This window comes from Panthera uncia, chromosome B4 (assembly GCF_023721935.1).
Source record: "Panthera uncia isolate 11264 chromosome B4, Puncia_PCG_1.0, whole genome shotgun sequence".
Lineage (NCBI taxonomy): Eukaryota > Metazoa > Chordata > Mammalia > Carnivora > Felidae > Panthera > Panthera uncia.
In genome coordinates, this window is record NC_064809.1 from 95695490 (window position 1) to 95722076 (window position 26587).

The following is a 26587-nucleotide window of genomic DNA, read 5'->3' on the forward strand; positions in this document are numbered from 1 at the left end:
AAATAAAATAAAATAAAATAAAATAAAATAAAATAAAATAAAATAAATAAAATAAGGCCCTAATCTAAAATCAAAGATACTTGTTTTTAAGACTGCTAATCTTTAAAAAAAACTCAGATTTAATAATTAGCATCCACCTTTTCAGACATAAAGTTGTTTAAAACTTCTACAGAGTACTGAAGAATGAGTTTATTCTGCCATGGCACCATTAGTAAATGAACTACATCCTTACCATATACTATTCATTATAATCTTTGAACAAAGAACTGAAGGAAGAATGGGAGTGAGTCATGTCAAAAATTGTGGGAGGATTATTGGATGGGGGAAAAAAGTGTTCTGATTTGGACATGTAAAATTTGTGATGTTTTTTATATTCGAAGTTTTTATGACTATATACCAGAGTAAAAGTTGGTTTGTATTTATTATATCATTTAATTTTCATAACAATCCCATAAATTTAGAATTATTATTGTTCTCGATTTTTAGAGGAAGAAGCTAGGGTACAGAGAAGTAATTCTTCAAAGTCATGCATCCAGCATATAGCAAAGAGGCCTAAGGACTTAGGTCTGTGGTCCTCTAAACCCAGGTGTTAATCTGAGCAGTATATTCTCTTTAACTGCATTGTATTCAAATACTCAAATCTAAAAGACAATGATGCACTTTTAGGCGTGTGTAAAAACTGAAGAAACTCTTTGTTATTCTAATCAGGATTTCCTAGAAAGCTTATCAAATGCACACAGAAATAGTTTTGTACTCCCGAAAAATTTTAAACTGCTTAAGAGTTGAAAATTTCAAAGTAGAGCATTAAAACACTTTTCCCCACCATTTTACAAATGAGCTGACTTTTCCTAGCATATTTGCCCCCAAATAATTATTGTCATAAAATTGTAGCATATACAAAGTTATGTATGGCTTGGTCTTCTTATGCAATAACTCCAGTGCTAAATAAATGTAACCATAGTCTAATACACTATGACTTTATAAGCACTGGAATAAATTTTTGCAAAATACACCATATGTTTATATTGCCAAAGGCAAAGCTCTCTGATAGAAATAGTGAAGCCAAAGGGGATGGATGGCAGGGATAATTGCAGACTGATTTCTCAACTAACATTGAGTAATTTTAAAAAGATAATTGATACAAAACTGCATTAAACAAAAAAGGATTTGACTATTTTAACTAATTTTGTTGCTGAAGAGAAATCACAGGGTTTGGCCCTTCAAATGAAGTTAAACAGACCAATACTGAATAACTGTCAGTCCCGTTTATTGCAATTTGTCTACAGTGCACATTTTTGTGGAAAGAGCCCAAAGATAGTTGCCTGATGTTAACACAATTTCTGCTGTACTGAGTTCTGGTTTATGCGTTTACTTTAATTTAAATGGTTGGCATAGGTGCTGCCAAAAATTGTTCTATTTTATACACAAAATGCAGTTATTAGACTTCTAATGCCATGAAATATGAACACTGAAAGGAGAGGGAAGTTATTTTTTATATAAGGACATATTCCTCCATCATGCAAAATTGGTTTCAATATAAGAACAGGGGATTCTGGGAAAAAGAGACAGTAGCATCATATTTAATCTCTTCAAACATCCTTATAAAAGCAGATGGAACAATTAAATAGTAAAGCAAAATGGATGGACTGCATTTACGACAAAATTATGTTACAAGATATTTCTGCAAACCCAAAATACAATGAGAGGGGAGAAAACATGATAGCTATAAGCCCCGTGTTGTCTGTCTTTGTACCAGTGGAGCATAGGACAAATCAGATGTCTTAAGATTTGAGGACAGGCTATTCACCAGGGGCCAATTTGAAAACAGCTAAAACTAGGAGGTGTTTTGCCTAATCCACAAGTAGTCCATGCAAAGGTCTGTACGAAGGTCTGAAGCAGATAGAGTACAGCCCCTCTTAATTCTTGAAACTGAATAAGCATGGTTCCCTTCCTTGGAATTTGTCTCTTACAGTTTCACACTAAGAGAGGAAAAAAACAAAACAAAACAAAACTTACTAAGATTTGAATTACTGAATTAAAACTTATCAGGACAATGGGAATATATATGAAAAAAAGAAAAAGTCTAGATAAAAGAGGGAGAGGGGAACTGAATCAGAAGAATCTCATAGTTTTAAATATTAATTGAAAAAAAACAGATGTGAGAGCTCTGTGAAGTTAGAAAACCTATTCTGAAACAAGCTTACTTCCAAAAATTCAGAAAACTTGTAAAAATTCAGATTTTCATATGAAAATCAGCCTTGGATGTATAACTATCTATATAGAACTAAGATTAAATGAAGAAAGAATATAGAATATGATTGTTAATCGACAACAAAGAGAAATAAAAGGCATCCAAATAGGCAAGGAAGAAGTCAAACCTCCATTATTTACAGATGACATCATACTCTATGTAGAAATCCCAAAAGACTCCACCGAAACATAACTAGAACTAATACATGAATTCAGCAAAGTGGCAGGATATAAAACCAATGTGCAGGTATCTGTTGCATTTCTATACACCAATAATGAAGAACAAGAAAAAGAAATCAAGGAATCGATCCCATTTGCAATTGCACCAAAAACAATAAGATACCTAAGAATAAATGTAACTACAGAGGTAAAAGATCTGTACTCTGAAAATCATAGGACACTTATGAAAGGAATTTAAAAGGACGCAAAGAAATGGAAAAGCATTCCATGCCCATGGATTGGAAGAACAAACATTGTAAGAATGTCTATACTACCAAAGCAATCTACACATTTAATGCAATCCCTATCAAAATACCACCAACATTTTTCACAGAACTAGAATAAACAATACTAAAAATATGTATGGAACTACAAAAGACCCAGAATAGCCAAAGCAATTCTGAAAAAGAAAAACAAAACTGGAGGTATTACGATTCCGGACTTCAAGCTATATCATAAATATAGCTGTAGTCATCAAAACATACGGTACTGGCACAAGAGCAGACACATAGATCAATGGAACAGAACAGAGAACCCAGAAATGAACCCACCACTATAAGGTCAACTAATCTTTCACAAAGCAGGAAAGAATATCCAATGGAAAAAAGATAGTCTCTTCAATAAATGGTGTTGGGAAAACTGTATGGCAACCTGCAGAAGAATGAAACTGGACCACTTTCTTACACCATACACACAAATAAATTCACAATAGATGGAAGACCTAAATGCGAGACAGGAAACCATCAAAATCCTAAAGGAGAACACATGTAGCAGCCTCTTTGACCTGTCTGTGGCAACTTCTTACTAGACACCTCATCAGAGACAAGGGAAACAAAAGCAAAAATGGACTGTTGTGACTTCATCAAAATAAAAAGCTTCTGCAAAGCAAACAATCAACAAAACTGAAAGACAACCTATAGAATGGGAGAAGATATTTGCACATGAAATATCTGATAAAGGATATGTCCAAAATTTAAAGAACTTATCAAACTCAATACTCAAAAACAAAAACAAATAACCCAGTGAAGAAGTGGGCAGAATACATGAATAGATTTTTTTCCAAAGATGTCCAGATAGCTAACAGACACATGTAAAGATGCTCTACATCACTCATCATCAGGGGAATACAAATCAAAACCATGATGAGATACCACCTCACACCTGTCAGAATGGCTAAAAGCAACAACATAAGAAACAACAGAAGATGTTGGTGAGGATGTGGAAAAAGGGGAAACCTCTTACACTATTGATGGGAATGCAAACTGGTGCAGCCACTCTGGAGAACAGTATAGAGGTTCCTCAAAAAATGAAAACTGAAACTACCCTACAATCCAGCAATTGCATTATTAGGTATTTACACAAAAGAGACAAAAACAGATTTGAAGGGGTAGAGGCACCACAATATTTATAGCAGCATTATCAACAATAGACAAACTATGGAGAGAGCCCAAATGTTCATCGACTGATGAATGGATAAAGAAGATGTGGTGTGTGTGGGTGTATGTGTGTGTCTACATAAACACAATGGAATATTACTCAGCCATCAAAAAGAATGAAATCTTGCCATTTGCAATGTTGTGGATAGAACCAGAATGCATTATACTAAGCAAAATAAGTCAATCAGAGAAATACAAACACCAAATGATTTCACTCGGATGTGGAATTCAAGAAGCAAAACAGATGAATATATCAGGCAGAGAGAAGAGGAGAGAGGGAAACAAACAACAAGAGACTCTTGACCATAGAGAACAAATTGAGGGTTTATGGAAGGAGGAAGGTGGGAAATGGGTTAGATGGGTGATGGATATTAAAGAGGCCACTAATTGTGATGAGTACTGGGTGTTATATGTAAAGGATGAATCACTGAATTCCATCTCTGAAACTAATATTGCATTATATGTTAACTAGCTAAAATTTAAATTAAAAATTTGAAAAGAATATATTTGCTATATGCTAGGACAAAGTAGATATAGTAAAGTTAGAACTGAGGACAAATAATAATGTGCTTGCAAATCTTTCAATTTTGGGAGTATTTGCATTGTTACAAGGAAACTAACCTGGGTGTGACATGGGATAAGTCAAATGAATAGGTAATTTTATCACCTGCTTTTCTAACTGAATACAGAATTCTGAAGGTGAAAGAAAAGAAGTATACACATAAAGTAAAAGAGGTTAAATAGTTCTGCAGGCCTCAAGTTGAATTGGAAATCAGAATGAACTCATTAGGCATTTGATCCATCTATTGATCATTTAGTTGTTCTATTAGTGTTTACTTTCTTCTAAGTTGCAGCCACAAAATTATATTTAAAAAATCAGGTAAAAAGAACACTGCCAGAATTCAGATTATAAACTGAAAAGATATTTTCCCACTAAAGACAATGAGAGCTTCTTGGAGAAATGACTGATTCCAGGTCTGAGGCTGGAAATGCACAAAATGAACCTGGAATAACTTGTCACTGCAAAGACCGTTAAGATCACATTAGAATGAGATACAATTCAATGTGAAGACGGCTATAACTAGACAGAACAATTTGAGTTTCAAATGGATTGAATTTATACTAAAAGACTGAAACCCATCAAATGTGCTTATACATGAGTTTCTATGAGTATACATGAGTATACATGAGTATACATGAGTATACATTAGATACATGGGTTTCTAATGATACTTTGACAACAATCTAATAATAACTTACTTTCAGGGGATGAGGAAGAACAAATTAAATATCTGAAAATACATAATATAAAAAACTGAGCATTTGTCTTGTTTTTTTTCCACATAAAGTACTAATTTCATTAATACTTTATTATTAACTGATAAGTAAAATGAGAATATTAATTAATATTTTATTAATACAACAAATAAAAACACTATTAATTCTTAACAGATGAGGAAAAATAAAATTTTATATAAGTACCCCTGGCAATAACTAAAAAAGAAATGTTAAGATTCAGTTATCAATGAATTAATGGATGTAGGCATTAAGCATAAAAAGAGAGACAAATTAGAAATAACCAAAATCATGTGTGATCTTTCCAAAAAAATCTAACCTAACTCTACTTTCTTCCAAGTCGCAAAAAATACAGAGAGCAGTGGGATATATGACTTGCAAAATGAGCATATAAACAGCAAATCTAAACATGGGAAATTTGCTATTTAAATGGCTTATGTTTTTCAACTTGATATGTTGCAAGGACAAGAAGACAGAGTTTGCACCTGTAAATTAAAAGGCTTGAGAGACACACCAAATTTTTAGAAAATAGGGTAGTATTAAACTATGTTGTCTAGAGATGCGTAATTAGATAGTGAAAAAATAATCCTAAAAAGGAAGGATTGTGTTTGTTTTTTGAGGATTGTGTTTGAGATCTGGCACATGGGAAGGGCTTTCAATCTACAGAATATCTATAATTTATAAAACATACAGTATATGTAGTATATATAAAATATCTGTATATCTATAATTTTGTAAACAAAATGGCCTTTTATATTTAGTTGTGTCCCATGATTTTATGCATTATAACAAATGATTTTTACATCAATAAATATGTATCTAAAAGGTATTTTTAAATGTTATGTAGCAACAAATTAAATGGTTATAACACAATTATTTTACTGTAATTAAATTTATTTTTAGACAATTTATTTTTAAATATTATAAACTATGCTATAATGACCACAGCTAAAAAATTTCTATTTGCTTTTCTTTCTTCTTTTCTTTCTTTTCTCTTTCTTTCTCTCTTTATGATTTTTGGGCTAAATGATGTGGGGAAAAAAAGGACTTGGTATGTATTAATACATTGCTCCTCCAGAAATTTTGGGCCAATTTATACTTTATGTTCTCTCCTATTTTCTCCAATTTGCCAATTGCTTAAAAAGTTTAAATTTTTCATAATTAAAAAAAAATTCATAATTCTCTTCCTGTTTACACATTTAATATAGCCTCATTGTTAAAAAATTGAAAACAAAGTAAATTTTTCAATTAAATTTTAAAACCAGATATTTGGGATGGGTTACTGAGACACTTCTCTGAACCCTTATCATCACAGAACATTATGACTGATGTCAATCTATGGTTATCTGATGTTCTAAACGAAATGTTCCTGTTATTTGATTATTAGGGTAAAACTTGATTTTTTAAAAAATTTTATTGTGGAAGGAACACTTAACATGAGATCTATCTTCTTAACAAAATTTTAAGGGTACTAAATACTACTGTTGACTATAGGTACCAGTTAATAAACAGTTTCCTAGAGTTTAATCACCTTGCTTGACTGAAACACTATGCTGGTTGATTAGTAACCCCACTTCCTGTTTCCCCAGCCACTGGCAAATACTATTCCACTCCTGGATTCTATAAATTTGACTAATTTAGATACTTCATATAAGTGGAACCATGCGATATTTGTCTTTCTGTGACTGTCTTATTTGACTAAGCACAATGGCCTCAAGGTTCATCTATGTGTCACGTAGTGCAGAATTTCCATCCTTTTGAAGACCCAATAGATTTCCATTGTATGTATATACTATATGTTCTTTATCTATTCTGACAGTGGTCGTGGAGATTGTGTCCACATTAAAGCCTGATTTCTATATTATATTTTGTTAAATTTGTTTTTTAAATTTTGCCCATTTTCACACCAAGCATGTCATCTTTATCTTATTGATTTCAAGAATCCCTTATACATTTAGTATCCTTTAACTGCTTTGTAGAACTTCCAAATTATTGGCCTATAACTTAAAAAAAAAATTTCCCCATAATTTCAGGATCCACGTCCACGTAACCAGTCTTATGCTGTTGTATCTTCTGCTTTTCTCGTATGTTTGCTACTGGAAATTAAAAAAAAATTTTTTTAATTTTTGTATCCAAAGATTAAAGCCTTTGTGAATTTATTTTTATGTATGGTGTGAGATGAGAAAAAATCATCCAAATGAAAATAAAATTCTTCCAAATTTTACATCATTTACAAAATAAACTTGGAGTAGATATAGGAATATTTAGACATTAACAGTGAAGTAAATGATAGGTAGAAATATACCAATTGTTGGTAAGTCAAGATTTCAGCAAAGAAGTTTTTGAGGACATACAGTTTTTACACTATGACAATAATAACTTAGTCTCCTGTCAATTAATTGATGGTATGGTAATATGAGTAACTTCCTTTCCACTAATTATAGAACAATTTTGTAATCTTGCAAGTATGTCCTTAATATGTGTATAAACAACTTGACCATATTAATTCTATCAGTTCTCCCAATAACCTGGCTAATAAATTTTCCATTGATTATTATTCGACTAGCTGGTTAAACTGATACAACTTTTTTTTTTTTTTTTGGTACAGACAAATCTATGAATATGCTGGTAACAAGTACATGAGATCTGTTTGTTTATTATAAAAATCACAGTTCAGTTATTAATAAAATTCTACAGAATGTGATACATAACACATAACATATGGATTGGACATCATTACAAATAGTTTCCTCTTAAATATAACAAATGCTTATAAAAAACAGCTATGAAAGCTAAATATTACTTTTTAAAGTTGAACAACAGACTGTCATTGCATCAATTGTGTTCTGTTATGGAGATCTTAAGTACCACAACATTTTCTAGCCACCTCACGCATGTTCTTTAATTTTGTTCTTTTCCCCTTCACGGTTCACACGAAAAAAAATCAGATTAAGTCTAAGGATCATAGAACTGAAACTAGAGTTGCTTCATTCAGCATCCTTAATGAATTCCATCTTTGTCATAATTGCATTATTTTTATGACACATCTTTTTTTATGTCTAGTATCAGCACTTTTATTTTTCCATTTTCCAGTAATTTATATAAAATACAGGAAAATTCAATAAAATATCCAGCTAATTGCACAAATCACAAACACTGTTACATAGAGAAAAATGATGACACTGCAATAGTGGAAATCTTAGCTCCCTGACAGCATAACCAAGGTACAAAAGTGCAAACTTGCACACAAAACATGGCATAGGAGTGACAATATAGAATGTATCAATATATGAACTCTGAAACATCAAACATATAAAGGGGAAGATTCAGAGATAAAAATTCTACTTCAAGTGTGATGGCATATTAATTTTAAGAATATATTAAAAATTAAAAGATGTCTTTGAACACTATAATTATCTACGAATTATTAAACTGTACTTGAGGAGAAAAATAAAACACATGCATCCTTTCTACCTTAATTTGCCTCACCTAATCTTTTCAATCTCAATAAATTACATCATCATTCTTTCAGTTGCTCAGACCAAAAACTTTGAAGTTATTTTTAATTCCTCATGCCCCCCATCCAATATAATAGTAAGCCTAATTGTTTTTACATTAAAAATGTACCCAGAATCTGGCCATGTTTCACCATTTCTGTTGTTAGCCTCCTTTGTCCCAACAACTGTTTCCATTTGTGTTCATTGCATCTATCAAGCCATCCTTTGATTCCCTGACCTTGTTCTTACTTCCATACCACATAGGTCCAATGCTAACATAGCAGTTAGAGCTATCCTTCTAGAACAAAAATCACATCTTGTCGCTTATCTGCCTAAAACTTTCCAGTGGCTTTCTACTCCATTCAGTGTAAAGTCCAAGTTATTTACATATGGTCCATAATGCTATATACAGCCCTCTTCCCAACGTCTCTGACCATCTCATTCACCACCTTGCTGATTGCTCTAGAAACACTAGCGTCACTCCTAATCCTTGAACACGCTCGGCTAGACGTCCAAATATGAACAAAAGTTTATTCAGCCTGGAGATATCTTCAGGAGATATTCAGCCACATGAATGGCTTTGCATTCTCCCTGTTTTCGGGGACTTTTTAATACATATTTTTAAGTTTATTTATTTCTTTTGAGACATAGAGCACAAGTGGGGGAGGGGCAAAGAGATAAGCGGAGAGAGGGAAAGAACCCCAAGCAGGCTCAGCACTGTCCCCTCAGAGACCCGCTCTGGACTGGATCCCACAAACTGTGAGATCGAGACCTGAGGTGAGATCCAGACCTGGGCTGAAATCAAGGGTCTGATGCTTAAGGGACTGAGCCACTCAGGCTCAGATTTTTATTAAAATGTCTACTTTTTAGTTATGCTTCCTAAATCAACCTATTTGAAACAGCAACGCCACTTCTCTTGACCCTCTTTCTCTCATAGCATTACCAACATCTAATGTGCTTATTTTAACTAAAATTTATGTGGCTTTGGCCTGTTTCCTTACAAGAATCTAAACTCGATACAAAGCTGGTATTTTCCCAGATCGCGTTCTAGTGTCTAGACAGAGGGGAAAATATACTCTCCATAAACATTTATGGAATAAATCAAGTACTGTACATTTATTATTACAAATTATTCATTTGGCAGCTAATTTTGGAGTGTCAGGCCCCGCAGACACTGTGTTGTCACCTGATCTAGACCTCCGCACAGGTGCCCCCCTTTCTCAGCAGACCCACACTCCTGCCCCTGCATCGCGCCCTTGCTTTCTCCTTACCTGGTGATGCGGCAGCACCTGTGGTCCAGGAAAGCCAGCAGATTTCTTTCTCACCTCCAGGGCTGCAGGCACACCTTATCCTGAAATACTGAAATAAATTTCTTCGCCCAAGGTAGAGCCATTTCTTGTCCCGCGTTCGACCTCAACAAACCGGAACTCAGTGATGCAAATGCCCCCACTTGACCCCAAGGGCAGGATATCCAGTCAGCCAATCCGCAGACGCCCCACGCCAAGCCAACTCCGGTCCCTCTCACCCCAAGCAAGAGACGGTGGAGCCCCAATCCCTCAGGTATTTTTTTTTTCTTCCTTGTTCCTTATTCTTTGTGACAGAAAAGCTTCTTGCCTTCCGCCCCATATTGCGGGTCTCTGAAAGAAGACTATCTGCTTAGTGAAGTGTTAGATAAGATTTGTTTGGCTTTTATCGCTGAAATTGTCTTCTTTAATCTTTCTTCCTTCCTTCCTTCCTTCCTTCCTTCCTTCCTTCCTTCCTTTCTTTCTTTTTTTTTTTTTAAGTTTTTGACCACGAGGAGTGGGATCCAAGGCTTCCTGCTAACTGGGGGAGGAGCTTACAGGAGAAACACCCGCGGCTGAACCCTTTTGAGTTCCTGGTTCTAGCACTTACCGAGGGCTCCGGGTAAGTCACTGAGGCCTGAGGGCTCGCGTGCCTGCGGCGCTCAGATCGAAACAAACTGTATTTAAAACTGCACGTACATCTTGCTCCCAGAAAGGTGCTGGAGCCCTGGAAAGGTTCCTGGGGTTTATTGAAATTCTTAGAAAGGTTCTGGGTCTCGTAAGTTTCCAAGATTGTTAAAGCATCAAAATAGGAAATATGCATGATTAAATATACATGTAAAATACCTATACATAGAAAATAACAAAAGACGAATGAGAAAAACTAAGACTGAATGCTCTTTATCACGTTAAGTATTCTTCTATTCCTAGTTTGAAAGTTTTTATCAGGAATGTTTCTTAGATATTGTCAAAAGTTTTTCTGTTTATTAAACTAATTTTTTTGTTTCATTTTTACTTTGTTATATGGTGAATTATATCAATTGACTTATGAATGTTAAATAAACCTTGTATTTCTGGGGTAAAACCAATTTGATAATAATTTATTATTTATATTGTTGGAATTAATTTGCTAAAAGTTTGTATGCAGTTTTGCATCTATGTTCATGAAGGATATTTTTCTGGAATTTGATTGAAATGCATTTGACTGATTTTGATGTGAAGATAATTCTGGCCCCATTATATAAATTGGGAAGTATTCCCTCCTCCTAAATTATCTATAAGAGTTTGTGTAGAATTGCCATTAATTCTTCTGCAAATATTTGATAGAATTTGATACTTAGCAAACTAGTCAGGGAGTTTTCTTTGAGAGCTAATATGTTCACTACAAATTCAATTTCTTTAAAAGACATAGGGCCATTCACATTTTCTGTAACTTCTACAGTGAGCTGTGGTAGTTGTGTCTTTAAAGTAATTTATTTAATCTAAATTGTTGAATGTATTGGCTGAAAACACTAATATCCCCTTTATCATCCTTTTAATATCTGTAGAATCTAGAGCAGTGTAATCCCTCTCATTCCAGGTGCTAATTTGTGTCTTTTTTTTTTTTTTCTTTCTTTCTTTCTTGATCATTCTGGCTGGATTTTATCAATTGTATTGATGATTCTAAGATCCACCATTTGATTTCATTTTTTCTATTGTTTTTGTTTCCTGTTTCATTGATTTTCACTCTAGTCTTTATTATTTAACTTATTCTAATTCCTTTGGTTTTAATTTGATCTTTGGCTTATTTCTTAATGTGGCAGCTAGTCATTTGAGACCTTTCTTCATTTCTTATCTACACATTTAGTGCTATAAAAAAAACAAGTACTGCTTTAGCTATGTTAAAAGATAAACTGAGGCACATTAAAATTTTCAAGAGTTCATTTGATGGAATGTCTATTCCATTGAGGCTGCACCAAACCAAAAGTGGTTAGACACATTCCTTGGGCAGGAGCTGGGGAAACGCTATTTTATTTTATTTTTTGAATTTTTTTTAACGTTAATTATTTTTGAGAGAGCGAGAGAGAGAGTGGGGGAGGTGCAGAGAGAGAGGGAGACACAGAACTCAAGCAGGCTCCAGGCTCTGAGCTGTCAGCACAGAGCCCCACGCGGGCTCACAGCCCTCGAGATCATGAACTGAGCCCAAGTCCGCCACCCAACAGACTGAGCCACCCAGGCGCCCCTGGAGAAAAGCTTTTATAGAGCAGATGCAGAATTAAAGCGAGGAAGTTATTTGGTGGGCTATAGCTTCAGTGGTTGGATTGTTTAGGAAAGAATAGTTGGCCATTTGTGATTTGTTCTTAAAGTTTTGTGTTTTGGGATAGGAGTGTGTTTAAAGCACTTTACTCTGGCTTACTTCTGTTTGCTTACCAAGGCTACTAAGACGTTAAAGCCACCTTAGCCTATTTACATAATTACTTTAACGGCTACCACAGTTTTTGGTAAGTCTTTTTGTTTTAACTTCAGAATATTTTCTAAGGTCACTTTTGATTTCTTCTTTGACCTGTGGATTATTTAAAATTGACCTACTTAGGCTTTAAATGCCTGAGGAATTTCCAAACATCTGTGTATTTGGATATGTTGCTTTTATTTTTATGAAGTTTGAAATATTTTCTGTGTTCCCTAAGGATTTTTCTTTTCCACTTATGTATTACTTAGAAGTTATTTCCGTCCTTTGAAATGTGTTGAGATTCATTTTATGGGTTGGCATATGGTCTGTCTTGGTTAACACACTGTGTGGATTTGACGATTTTCATGCTGCAATTGTAGTACCTAGTGTTGTATAAATATCAATTAAGTCAATATGTTGATAGTGTTTTCTGGATAATTTATGTTGTTACCAACTTTTAAAATCTACTTGTTCTATTAAATCCTGAAAGATGGGTTTAAATGCCTATAACTATGATTGTAAAATTGTTTATTTTCCCTTTAGTTCTCTCAAATTCAGCTTCAAGTACATACTTACACATTCATTTACAGTTACTGTGGCTTCCTGGTGAGTTGACTGTTTAATGAGCATTACCATTTTTTTTTTAATTTTTTTTATGTTTATTTATTTTTGAGAGAGAGAGAGGAAGAGAGACAGAGAGAGAGAGACAGAGCACAAGCAGGAAAGGGGCAGAGAGAGAGAGGAAGACACAGAAACTGAAGCAGGCTCCAGACTCTGAGCTGTCAGCACAGAGCCCGATGCGGGGCCCGAACTCACGAACCGTGACATCATGACCTGAGCTGAGGTCGGATGCTTAACCAACTGAGCCATCCAGGCGCCCCTAGCATTACCATTTTTGATGGTTTTGTTTTTGTTTTTGTTTTGTCTTGTTTTGTTTTGTTTTGTTTTGTTTTGTTTTTCTTTCCTGGTGGGTCAGGTCACTTCTATTATCATCTCTCTTCAGTCTTGAGAACCTCCTTCAATATCCCTTGTGGTGCAAGTGTGCTAATGACCACTTCTGTTATCTTTATTTTGTCTGAAAATGTCTTTATTTTGCTTTTATTCTTAAAGAGTGTTTTCACAAAATATAAAGTAGTTGGTTATTTTTCTCTCAGTATTTTAAAATGTTCTTGGCCTCCATATTTTCTGATGAGAGGTCAGCAGTCATTCAAGTGATTGTTCCTCTGTATGCAATCTGTCATTTTTGTCTGGCTGCTTTTAAGATCGTCTCCTTATATTGATTATTTTGTGCATAATGTGATTTTCTTCAGTGCATCTTGTTCATAGTTCACTGAGCTTCTTGAACCAATACATTTATGTCTGTATTTTTGGAAAAACTTTTGGCTTTTATATTTTCATATACTGAAATATATTTTCTATTCATTTTCTTTCTACCTTGCACTACTCCTCTTAAACATAGGTTATACATTGTCTTATATTCCCTTAAATTCTTTAGGTTTCAACCACACAGCTTGGAAGTGAGTTCAATCTACCTTCCTGCTAAAAGCTGTTAAAAAGGAAATTCATCTGATACCTTCCATGTTTTGACTCTCCTTTCAGAATCTTTCTATTCTGATGTACGCACCAGTGCCTACAGGTCATTTTCATTTTCTCCAAAGACTGTAGTTATCTGTGGGAAGACATGAAATAGTGGGTGCTTATTTAGTTTTACTGAAAATAGAAATCTTGTCAAATAATTTTTCAAACTTGTGCTAGTGTAATTAACATTGTGGTAGGGTCCCCTCTGTACGGAAAGGGAAGAAAAAAAAAAAAAAAAGAAAAACTCAAGACAACCTGGCTATACACATGTGTGACAACATCTCTCATGACCTTGTAACATGAGACCACTTAGTCAGACTACATGTTTGTGTGTTACCGTATATGGGAGACAAAGAAGTAGAAAATATATTCCACGTGGCATTCAGGGCTCAGTTCTTTGGTACAAACCTAGCTGAGCAGTGTCAGCACAAATAAAGTTGCTTCCTGGAAAGAAAAGCCTCTGTGTCACGACTCTCTATGCGAGAATCCTGGTACAATATGGGGAAATTATATTTTGCTAGAATCACTAAAAGTCCCTAAGGAATAAACCCTTGTGTCACACCATACAGAACACTTAGCTCAAAATGAGTATTCATCCTGAAGAGAAATGCTAAAAACCTAAAATTTATGTACAGAAACAAAGCAGATAATTCATATGATGTTAAATTAGATAACATTCACTACTAAGAAGCAATACCATTAAAGAAAATATAATAATATTAATAGATATGTGGTAGCCAGTCTCCAAGAGGGTTCTGGTCATCTCTGGTACTTCCTGGTAGTCACACCCTTATGTAATACCTTTCACATTGTACTCGGGTTGGTATATTGGACCAATAGAGAGAGGTGATCAAATGCCATTTTCTGGGATTAAGTTATATCAGATATTATAGTTTCCATCTCCATCTCATAGTTTCTTGCTCTCTTCATTTCCTGCTCTTGTTCTCTCTCTGTCCTGCTCCCTCCCTTCAGGAAATGGAGCTGCCTTGCCATAAGCAGCCCTGTGAAAGAACCCATGTAGGAGGAATTGGAGACAGTAACCATGAGAGTTAGGTTGAGAAAACATTCTCCAGATGCAGTCAAACCCAACAGCTTTACTGTAATCTCATGAGAGATCCTGAGCCAGAACCATCTGTCTATCCACTCTTAGATCACTGATCCTTGCAACTATGTAAGATGGTTAAGTGTGGTTGATTTAAGCTGCTAAATCGGGAGAAGTCTGTTATATAACAATAGATAACTAACAAATGAGATTTCATAAATAAAAAATTATGTTCTTTTAGAGACACTGCTAAGAAAATGAAAAGGCAAGCCACAAATTGTGAAAAATGATTTGCTTTAAGTATATGTGACAGAAGTCTTTTAACTAGAATATAAAAGTCTCTTAGGACAAAAATCCAATTTTAAAAATGGACAAAAAAATTGGACACTTCACCAAAAAGATATTCAAATGGTCAGTAAGGACATGAAGAGATACTCACCATCATTAATCTTCAGGAAAGGAAAATAAAATCACAATGAGATACCACTCCTCACCCACTAAGATAGCTAAGTTTAAAAGGTTGACAAAACCATATGTGGAATAGGACATGGAACAACTGGAAAGGTCTTTTACTGCCAAGGAGAATTTAAATGGGCAAACACTTTGGAAAACTCTTTAGCAACTTCTTAAAAAGTCAAATATACACTTACCATATGGCCCAGCAATTTCTTTACTAGGTATTTACCTGAAGTAATTGAAAACACTTGTCTAAAAATGCCTATATGTAAAAGAATTTAATAACTTTCTTCATAAAAGTATTCATACATTAGAATACTACTCATTAATGTAAGAAATACATAATATGAATAATCTCAAAAACATGTTGAACAGAAGAAATCAGATGCAAAAGACTAAATAAATGCAAAAGATTTATAGGAAATCCTCAAATATGCAAAACACTCAATGGCAACAGAAAGCGGATCAGTGATTTTCTGGGGGGGTGAGGGAATGGGAAGATTGACTACTAAGGAATATGATAGAATGTTTTGGGATAATAGGATCATTGAGGTGGTAGCTCCATGGGAATATGTATTTGTGAAAATTCATTGAACTGTACACTTTATATCTGTTCATTTTATTGTATATAAATTATACCCTTATCAAGCTGACTTAAAAGGACAAACTCTTTTTTAGAGCACATGAACCTATACATTTTTATTTCTATTTTTAAAATAGCTTCAAATACCTAGTTAAACACTTTTTCTGTGCCTGTGTTCTTATCATTAAAGTTATGTTACAAAGGTCTAGGACATTTTTACAGGCTTTTAACTTATATCTACAAATATTTGTCCACATTTAAATAAGACATAAAGATAAATATACCATGTCTATTTGCATAAAAACTTTGTGTGGGGCAGGGGAAAGAGGGATAGAAGAGGTGAAAAAAGGAGACTAATAACATAAGAAGGAAAAGAGAAATAAAATAAGTAAATTGTTCTATGCTAAATTAGAGGTAAAGTTTATCCACCTTTATTTCAATCCAGAATTATTCAGAACTCAAATTATTGCTCATTTAAAGAAATACATAAATTATTTCTACATAGTGGTGTGAAACCAAACTACAGAGTTAAATAGCACAATAATGCTAAGTTAACTATTTATATACTTTGTATTTTATTATTATCCTGTCAACTCCCTTCAGCATTTTCTGCTAGTTATTTACTTCCTGTTTGGGGAAGGAACACTAAGCTTGGATACTGGAGAGCAAGATCTCTGCCACTTACTAGGTATAAGATGACTTTGGGCAAATACTTAGATCCTATGAATCTTCGTTTTAATCTTCTGTGAAATGGGGAGAAAGAAAGAGTCCATGTTTGAGGCTTCAGTTAGGATGGTGATCAAATGGTCACAAATGTTCTCTCATTCTGAAGTTTCAGATTTTGTGGTTCAGGTTCAACTTACGTGTATTTTATACATACACAAACACACGTAAAATACACATGGAGAGATAATTTATATTGAATTTGTTTGATTTTCATTTTATATATAAAAATATGAAATAATTGTTCTTGATTTTGACAGTTTACATAGCTAATTCCATGCTGTGCTATTTCACTAAACTCCACGTTGCTTTTTAAGTGTTCTGAGTGATTCATTTTCTCCCTCCATGAATCTTCAGGTGTAAGTAAGTTATAAAATATGAAGGGAAAAAACAATCTTCTAATAACCCTTCAACAATTACACAAACAGTTCTCAAAAGATAATTTATTGAATCCTTTTTAGTGTTATCATTATTGTTACATTTACACCTACTGCGTAAATCCCTCATCTTCTATAAAAAATGGCATTAAATAGAGGTTAGAATAACAAGTGCTGGCTAATTATTTGATTTCAAGTATACCAGATGTATTCCCTATACATTTTTAACGTGTTCTTTAGTTTCCTATTCTCAAGTCACTGGCAAAGGTGGCAATTGGCAAAGACAGCTGTCAAAACATACAGCTGTTTTTGTTTCTTTGCTTTTCATTTATTTTAGTTTTAGGTGGAATTTTGTAAACTCATCACATTTTGGTAAATTATTTTTCTATTCTACAAGAAAGCAAAAATGGAATTGAAGTTTCCAAAAGTCTCCAAAATCATGGTTGCCATCCAAGAAAATTAAAAGAAGCTGAGCTATTTGGTGTTTATAAAAGCATTAGTTAGCAGAACTTGAAAATCAATATTTCAAAATTTCCATTCAAAGTCAAAGTGAATAATTTTATGTCATATTAGTCAGCATTGTTGTAAGTCCTTAAAAAATATATATCCATAAAGGATGTCAAGTGAGATACAGGGGAAAAACATATAGTCTGAAGAAGAGATTTTAAAAGATACAGACCCTATATACAGCTGTACGTCAATATATATTGTACGTTTGCTCTATTTCTAGGATTTCTTTCCTTCTTTCATTTGTCTTTTTTTTCCCCATTACCTAGTGGTAGTCCACATAGCCACCATTGTAAATTAAAGTTCATATCTCTCATTGATGTGAAAGATGAAAGTGACTCATGATAGATAGCCATTAATAAGCCATCTTTCCCAGATGATTTACTAATATGGTTCTTGCAAACTGCTGATAGGAATAGTCATGCATTTTAGATGTAGATCTTCCTTTGAAATTTTCATGTTGCACAAATGTCATCTAGAGAGGTCTGGCAAGTTTCAAAAAAAAAAAAAAAAAAAAAGAAAAGAAAAGAAATTCCATGACAATATTGACCAGTATTTTTTATAGATTGTTACTTTGTGTAGAACAACTTTTTTGCCTTAATAGTTATGAATTGAATCTTATCTTCAGATTTCTTAATTTTAAATTCCAACCTCAGCACCTTGACCTTGGACAAGACACATACACATTGTAAGACTAAGTTTCCCTATCTTGAGAGATACTATTAGGCTATATCTCATCTATTTTCTAGGAGATAGTAAGTGAATACTACCTACAGCACCAGGTATAATACCTTGAATAAATCAAGGATCAAAATTGTTAACCTGTTTTAGTCTGTTCAGGTTGTTATAACAAAATACCATGGTCTGGGTACCTTGTAAACAATAAACATTTATTTATCATAGTTCTGGAGGCTGGAAATCCAAGATCAGGGTGCCAGCATGGTCAAGTAAGAGCCCTCTTCCCAGTCACAGACTTGTCCCTGTATCCTCACATGCTGGAAAGGGCTAAGGAGCTCTTAGAATCTCTTTAGAGGGCCCCACCCTCCTGAGCTAATTGCCTCCCAAAGGCCCCACCTCCTAGAACAATCATACTATGAGGATTCCAATATGTAAATTGATAGGGAAACACAAACACTCACACATAGTATTTATATTACTGTTTTTATTCTTTTTTTGGTTGTTGTAATGTGTAATATATTATTTAGCAAATCACTAATTACAGAGAACACTTTAAGTAAACAATGGCTGTACTATTCAGTAGATGGTGTGTTTCTAAAATGTTCAAAATTAAGTTAATTGACATAAGTTTCTAATAAATTTGTCATGTAACTCCTAACAAAACATTTTTAACAAAACATTCTTAAATCAATCTATGTATAAAATATAAATAATACTATAGATTCTACAAAAATATTTTAAAGATTACAATAAAAGTACTTTTACTTAAGTGGGAATTTCTGAATTCAATTAAATGTCAAGTATCTTTACTAATGAAAACCAATAGCTTCTAGAAATGGGAGAATTATGGTTCTAATCTTCATACAAAAAAGTGAGGAAAGGCAATTGAAGACAAATTAGAAAGGTGTCATGGAAACAGGCCAGAATAAGAGATATTTAAAGGCAGTTGAGTCACAATGTCACCAGGGTACTAATTATGAAGTAAGCAGAATTCAAAACAGACTTGAAATCAGCTGGGATCAAAATCATGACAAAGTCATTCTAGTCATTTTGTTCTTACATTTCTAAGTTTTTATTTAAATTCCAGTTAACATACAGTGTAATATTAGTTTAAGGGGTATAATATAGTGATTCAGTACTTCCATACATCACCTGGTGCTTATCCCAGAAGAGCACTCCTTAATTCCCATCATGTATTTTAGCCATCTCTCCACCCATATCCTCTCTGGTAACCATTGGTTTGTTCTCTATAGTTAAGAGTGTGTTTCTTGGTTTACCTCCTTTATTTTCCAATGGTTAACTTGTTTTTTTTTTTTCTTAAAGTACACATATGAGTGAAATCATATGCTGTTTTTTTCTCTGACTTATTTTGCTTAGCATCATACTCTCTAGCTCCTTCCATGTCATTGGCAATGGCAAGATTTCATTTTTTTATGGTAAGTAATATTCCACTTTTCTTTATCCATTCATCAGTAGATGGAAACTTGGGCTGTTTTCATAATTTGTCTATTGTAGATAATGGTACTGTAAACATCAGGGTACAGGTATCCCTTTGAATTAGTACTTTTTAATTCTTTGGGTAAATACCTAGTAGTGCAATTGCTGGATCGTAGGGTGGTTCCATTTTTACCTTTTTGAGAAAACTCCATACTGTTTTCCAGAGTGGCTGCACCAACAGTTCAAGAGTGTTCCCCTTCTCCACATCCTTGCCAGCACATGTTGTTTCTTGTATTGTTGATTTTAGCCATTCTGACAAGTGTGAGGTAATATCTCCTTGTAGTTTTTATTTGCATTTGATGATTAGTGATGTTGAGCATCTTTTCATGTGTCTATTGGCCATCTTGATGCCATCTTTGGAAAAATGCCTTCATATCTTCTGATAATTTTTAATTGGATTATTCATTTTTGAGTGATGACTTTTATAATTTCTTTATTTTTTTGATACTAACCCTTTATCAGATATGTTGTTTGCAAGTATCTTCTCCCATTCCATAGGTTGCCTTTTAGTTTTGTTGATTGTTTCCTTTGCTGTGCAGAAGCTTTTTATTTTGATGATGTCCCAATAGATGATTTTTGCTTTCTTTGCTACACCCACTGTGAAACAGGCTGCTGCCTGTGGTCTCCAGTATTATTTTTTATGGTTTCAAGTCTCACATTTATGTGTTTAATCCATTTTGAATTTATTTTTGTGTGTGGTGTGAAAAAGGGATACAGTTTCATTCTCTTGCATGTTGCTGTCCAGCTTTCCCAACACCGTTTGTTGAAGAGACCGTCTTTTTCCCATCAGAGATTCTTTCCTGCTTTGTCAAACATTAATTGACCATATAGTCGTAGGTTCATTTCTGGGTTATTCTCTCCTCTCCTCTCCTCTCCTCTCCTCTCCTCTCCTCTCCTCTCCTGGTTCCTTTAGGTATAAGTTTAGGTAGTTCATTTGAGATTTTTTTCTTGATGTAGGCATGTGTTGCTATACTCTTCCTTCTTAGGACTGCTTTTGCTATATCCCAAAGGTTTTGGACCATTGTGTTTTCATTTTTATATGTTTTTATGTTTTTTTTTTTTATTTCTTCTTTGGTTTCCTGGCTGATCCAGTCATTGTTTAGTACCATGCTTAACCTCCATGTATTTGTGGCCTTTCTAAATTTTTTCGTGTGGCTGATTTCAAGGTTCATAGTGTTGTGGTCAGAAAAAGTATATAATATGATTTAAATCTTTTTGTATTGTTGAAGCCTGTTTGGTTTGGGACCTAATTTGTGATCTATTCTGGAGACTGTTCCATGTCCACTTGAAAAGAATGTGTATTCTGCTGTTTTAGGATGGAATGTTCAGAATATATCTATTAAGTCCATCTAGTCCAGTGTGTCATTCAAAGCCATTGTTTCTGTGTTTATTTTCTGTTTAGATGATCTATCCATTGATGTAAGTGGGTGTTCAAGTCCCCTACTATTATTGTGCTAATATCAATTGGTTCCTGTATGTTTATTATTAATTATGTTATATATTTAGGTGCTTTTATGTTGGGTGCATAAATATTTACAACATTTTTGTTGGATTGTCCCCTTTATGACTATATAATGCCCTTCTTTGTCTCTTTACAGTCTTTGTTTTACATTATAGTTTGTCTGATATAAGTACTGTCACTTCAGCTTTCTTTTGACATCTATTTTTGTGATGAATGTTTTCCATCCCCTCACTTTTGGTCCTTTTTTTTTTTTTAATCCATTCTGACACTCTATGTCTTTTGATTGGAGCATTTAGTCCATTTATATTCAAAGTAATTATTGATAGATACATATTTATTGCCATTTTATTATGTGTGTTATCATTAATTCTGGAGATTTTCTCTGATCCTTTCTTGTCTTTGTCACTTTGGTCTTTCCCTTGCACTTAAAGTGTCCTCTTTCATATTTCTTGCAGTGCTGGTTTAGTGGTCAGGAACTCCTTTAGTTTTTGGCTCTTTCTATTCTGAATGATAGCCTTGCTGAATAGAGCATTATTCTTGGCTGCAGATTTTTCCCATTCAGCACTTTAAATATATCAAACTTCTCCCTTCTGGCTTGCCATATTTCTTTTGAGAAATCTCCAGCTAGCATTATGGGTTTTCCCTTGTAAGTTAAGGACTGCTTTTTGTCTTGCTGCTTTTAAGATATTTTCTTTATCACTGGTGCTTTTGCAAGTTCAATTACAATATATCTTGGTGTTGGCCTGTGTTTTTGTTTTTGTTTTGTTTTGTTTTTTTGTTTTTTTGAATGATTTTTTTTTAAATGGGAGTTTTCTGTGCCTCCTGGACCTGAATGTCTGTTTTCTTCCCCAGAATAAAGAAGTTTTCTGCTATTATTGCTTGAAATAAATTTTCTGCTCTCTTTTCTCTCTCTTCTAGCACTCATATAATGCAAATGTTATTGTTTGATGGAGTCACTGATTTCCCTAAGTCTATTCTCATGTTCTATAATTCTTCTTTCTCTCTTTTGTTTAGCTCCATTATATTTTTTTATTATGTTGTCTTATGTATCATTATTTCATTCATCTGCTTCTAGCAGTCTGCTATTCATTGCATCAGGCCTTTTTCCAATCTCATCTATTGTATTCCTCATTTTTTTTCTTTTTCTTTAATTATGTATTTTTGAGAGAGAGACAGAGACAGAGACAGTGCGAGCAGAGGAGGGGCAGAGAGAGGGAAACAAAGAATCAGAAGCTGACTTCAGGCTCTGAGCTGTCAACACAGAGCCTGATGGGGGACTCCAACCCACAGACTACGAGATCATGACCTGAGCCAAAGTCAAACACTTAATCAACTGAGCCACCCAGGTGCCCATGTATTCTTCAATTCTTACTGATTCTTTTTTAACTCTTTTATCTGTGATTCTTTAAATGTATATACAGGTGAAAATAAAATAAGAATTGTGCTTATTAATTTTGTGTGAAAATTTCAATGTAAGTAGCATAGAATCCAAAGATTAACTTATACACATAATTATCAAATTTACCAAAAATGTTATTATCCTGCATTTATGCATTTATTACAGCAGTGTTATGTATTCAGTCTAAGTCCAGTAGCTATGGTGAAATCATTGCCACCTTCCTTTCAAAGATTCTCATGATAGTCTATATGGTTAAATTGAAAATCATTTAAAACTAGAAGACATCCTAAGGAAGAGATGCCATAATGAATTATAACATGAACTTCAAAGGGAGGTAAAAGAGTGCTCCTCACATCTATTTTCTTCTTCTGAAATCACAAATGAAACCTATATGGAGAAATAAGCTTCATAATATCTAAAGGTGGAGTTTTCATGTACCACAAGATCCATTCCCTTGATGAAACAAGTTATTTAATGAATACCTCTTTATTTACTTTAATATCTTAAAGTGAGAGGTACGGGGTTGTTAGACATTGATTGCAGTAGATGCTATATTGGATATCAGACTATAGATTGCTATTTTAGAGTCTCTGATTAAATTTTCCAGGAGAATTGTCCTCTGGTTTTGACATTGCAGTGGGAAATCTGAGGCAAATCTAATTTTTTTTTTTTAAAGATAGAATTTTTTTCAGCCAAAATGTCTTTTAACATTGTTTTCCTTCATAGTTTTTTTCTTTCTTTTCTTTTTTATTTGCTTTTCTTTTTTTTTTTTTTTTTAATAGCTTTACATTGGATTTCCCTAAAATGTTATAAAAGCTTTTCAGTCTACTTAGTTCAGTAATATTTTAGACTGGGAAGTATTTCTGATATTTGTTTTTGTTCTAGTCACTGTAGTTTCTTTCTCCGTACCACATGTACAGAGGGTGGCTATTGTTTCCCATCTCCCACATTTACTAAAACTTTTGCAAATAATTTTTATGTTTTGTTTTTCCATTAAAATAAGATGGTAGAATTATGTGTACAACTGCTGTCTTTTTCATTCTGCATCAACATCTCCCACATCCTTCTTTCACATTTTATCCTCTACATTAGATCCAATTATATCATTAGAACCAGTTAAAGTTTATAGCTAATAAATATACTATTCCCTTTGCACACTGTCTCCACTCCCTTCCCTGCTGTGCCTCAATTGTATTCAGAATCTCACCTACTGCAGCAAGGCACTTGACTACTCTGACACTTATTTTAATTTCATAGCAGTTAAACTTAAGTGAGACCTTAATGCTTCCTGACAGTGTTGCCTTTTAACTCACATATCATTCTCAAAAAAAAAAAAAAAAAAAACTATTTTATACCTTTTTTATTGGCTCTCAGTTAATCAACATCTAATTTTCTCTGTTCCCCTTACTCTCTGCTTATGATCTTATTATTTACTCATTCGAGACATTAGAAGGGAATTCCCATATTAGTGCACCATTACTTCCACCGAACATCCTTAATTGGTGACTATGTACAGCATCTTTTCTCCCATTGCTATGAATGAATTACCTGTATATTTCTCAATGGCCAACTCTTCTACCTCTGCACTTGTTCTCATTATCTCTGGAGTATTACAATTTTGCTTTTTAGCGGTCCTCTCTTTTATGAATTATAAATATTCTCTCTACACCAGATCAAACATGATAAACATTTCCTACCTGGCAGAAAAATAACACACACACAATCGGCAAAACTCCCTAGACTCTATATGTGGTTTCAAAACAACATTGAAAAACTGTACCAGTCCACTCTCTACTTCCTTGTCACAGTCTAACTTGAACTTATTCCAATCTTGATATAGTCCCTTTCACTCTGAAAAAACAAACCATGTAAGGTGAACAATGATTTACAAATTACCAAATCCAGTGATCAATTCCAGATCGCCATTCTCTTCAACCTATGGGCAGTTGAACACTATCTATCTTAAAACACACTCTTTACATGAAGTTCAGAATACATATCTTTTGATTTTTTTGCTACATTACTGTCTATTTTTAGACCAATATTCTTACTGTTCTTAATTTCACCAGTCTTCCAATATTGGTATATCTCAGGGATCCATCTTGGGGCTTTCATATGTACATTAAATCCCAAGTTTCTCATTTAGTCCCATGACTTTAAATATCGTTTATGCATTATCTAATCCCAACAACATTTTTTATTCTCTTTCCTTACACTATAATGAAAGTTCTATAAGCACATGAACTTTATTTTTTTTATCATATCTCTAGTGCCTAGAGCAACGTCTGCATGTAGTTGAACAATTATATGAACGAATAAACGAGTTAGCTCAATGCCACATTCTAAGCACTTGGAAGAAATAAATCTAATGTTGTTGTGCTTTTCTTCAGAAGAGTTTTTCTCACCAACTGTCTTTTTGTTCCCCTTGACACAATACAGACAAGTGCAGAATAACATATATTAACAAACTGTCTTCCTCCCTATGACTCTTAATATAACAATGTAATTGTGTATTACCAATTTATTCCTCCAATTAATTGTTCAGTGCATTTTCAAGGACCCCTGTGGTCCCAGAAAGATAGGCCATAATGATACAGTTGTGCTAGCAACAATTATAGATCAGATGCCAGTGATTTTTGTTCATTCCCTTATTGATGGCTCAAGTATTTTCTAAGGAGCAGAGACTGTATAAATATTAAGGGAGGGGAGAGTGATGAGAATGGAGTATAGGATACTAGATACCCCAAAAAGTGTGTCTCCACACTAACCTATGAAATGATAAAAGATAAAGAATTAAGTGGTATACAGCTGGAAAAGACAAGGCACACTATCTTTCTTCCATAAAGTATAATTATATGTTTAGAAAATAAAGGGTGGAAATAGATGTGAAAAATTAATAGGTAATAAGTAAAGTCAGTAATATGTTTGATTTTAAACTAGTTAGACAAACATGTAGAAATGCACTCTATACTAGTGATAAGTAGGAAATACATTAATTAAAATTAATAATTGACAATGCAAATATATGAAATGCCCAATAATGAACTTTTTCAGAATATGAAGAATACAAAAAATTCTTTGAAATAACTCTTAGAATAGATGGAAATGCATAATATGTTCTTGAATATGAGGATTAAATATTTTTAGATGCCATTTTCCTAAATTAATATTCCAAATAATATAGCTTTATTTTTTGAACTAGGGAAACTGTTTCTAAAGTTGATAATAAAAAGGGAAATATCCAAGAATGACTGGAAATTTATGTAAAAAAGGAGAATTAGGATAGTGGCAAAGGAAATATTTCAGATGGATATCAAATAATAAAGCTCTCATTAATAAAATAAATTATGGGTTCATGAGTCACCTGGTAGATCAATGGAATATAATAGCAAATCCAGAAATAAGTCTCCAAACAGTAGTTGATCTAATCTATCAAAATCAATGGTGAAAACATGGATTAGTAAAAAGATGACGGTAGGGAAATTGACTAGCTATTTTAGTTCATCTTGATTCCTATTGCATACTCTACTACAAAATTAATCTCATAAGGATCCCATTTAAAAATGTAAAAGTGAAACAAAAATTAGAAGTGAATTTTAAAAAAGTGCTGAGAGAAATACAATTTTTCTTCCATGACTTCAGCCGGAATAGGCTTTTCTGAAGATTACACAGAATCTATAAACCATAAAAACAAATATCAAAAATGTTTGCTTATTGCTAGAGAGGTATAAGGAAAATGCAGTGTTAAGGAAACCATGAGAGTGCACTATTTAGAAAATGCACTTTTCCAGTTTCTTATGGATATTAACACCAGATTGATGATAGAAAGAAAAATGGGATGTGTTTTATTTAGCCTCTGTCTCTCAGGAACAGGTT

General features: G+C 33.6%; 1 protein-coding gene across 1 annotated transcript in view; it reads right to left on the bottom strand.

Annotated features, from left to right (window-relative positions):
* The window catches only part of LOC125919885 (40S ribosomal protein S17-like), a 23891-nt gene extending 13087 nt beyond the window's left edge, over positions 1-10804 (bottom strand). Inside the window, 2 exon segments of the mRNA XM_049626703.1 lie at positions 9970-10057; positions 10592-10804. Coding sequence (XP_049482660.1) covers positions 9970-10057; positions 10592-10804 — 301 coding nt within the window.
* Positions 10805-26587: the final 15783 nt, after the last annotated feature.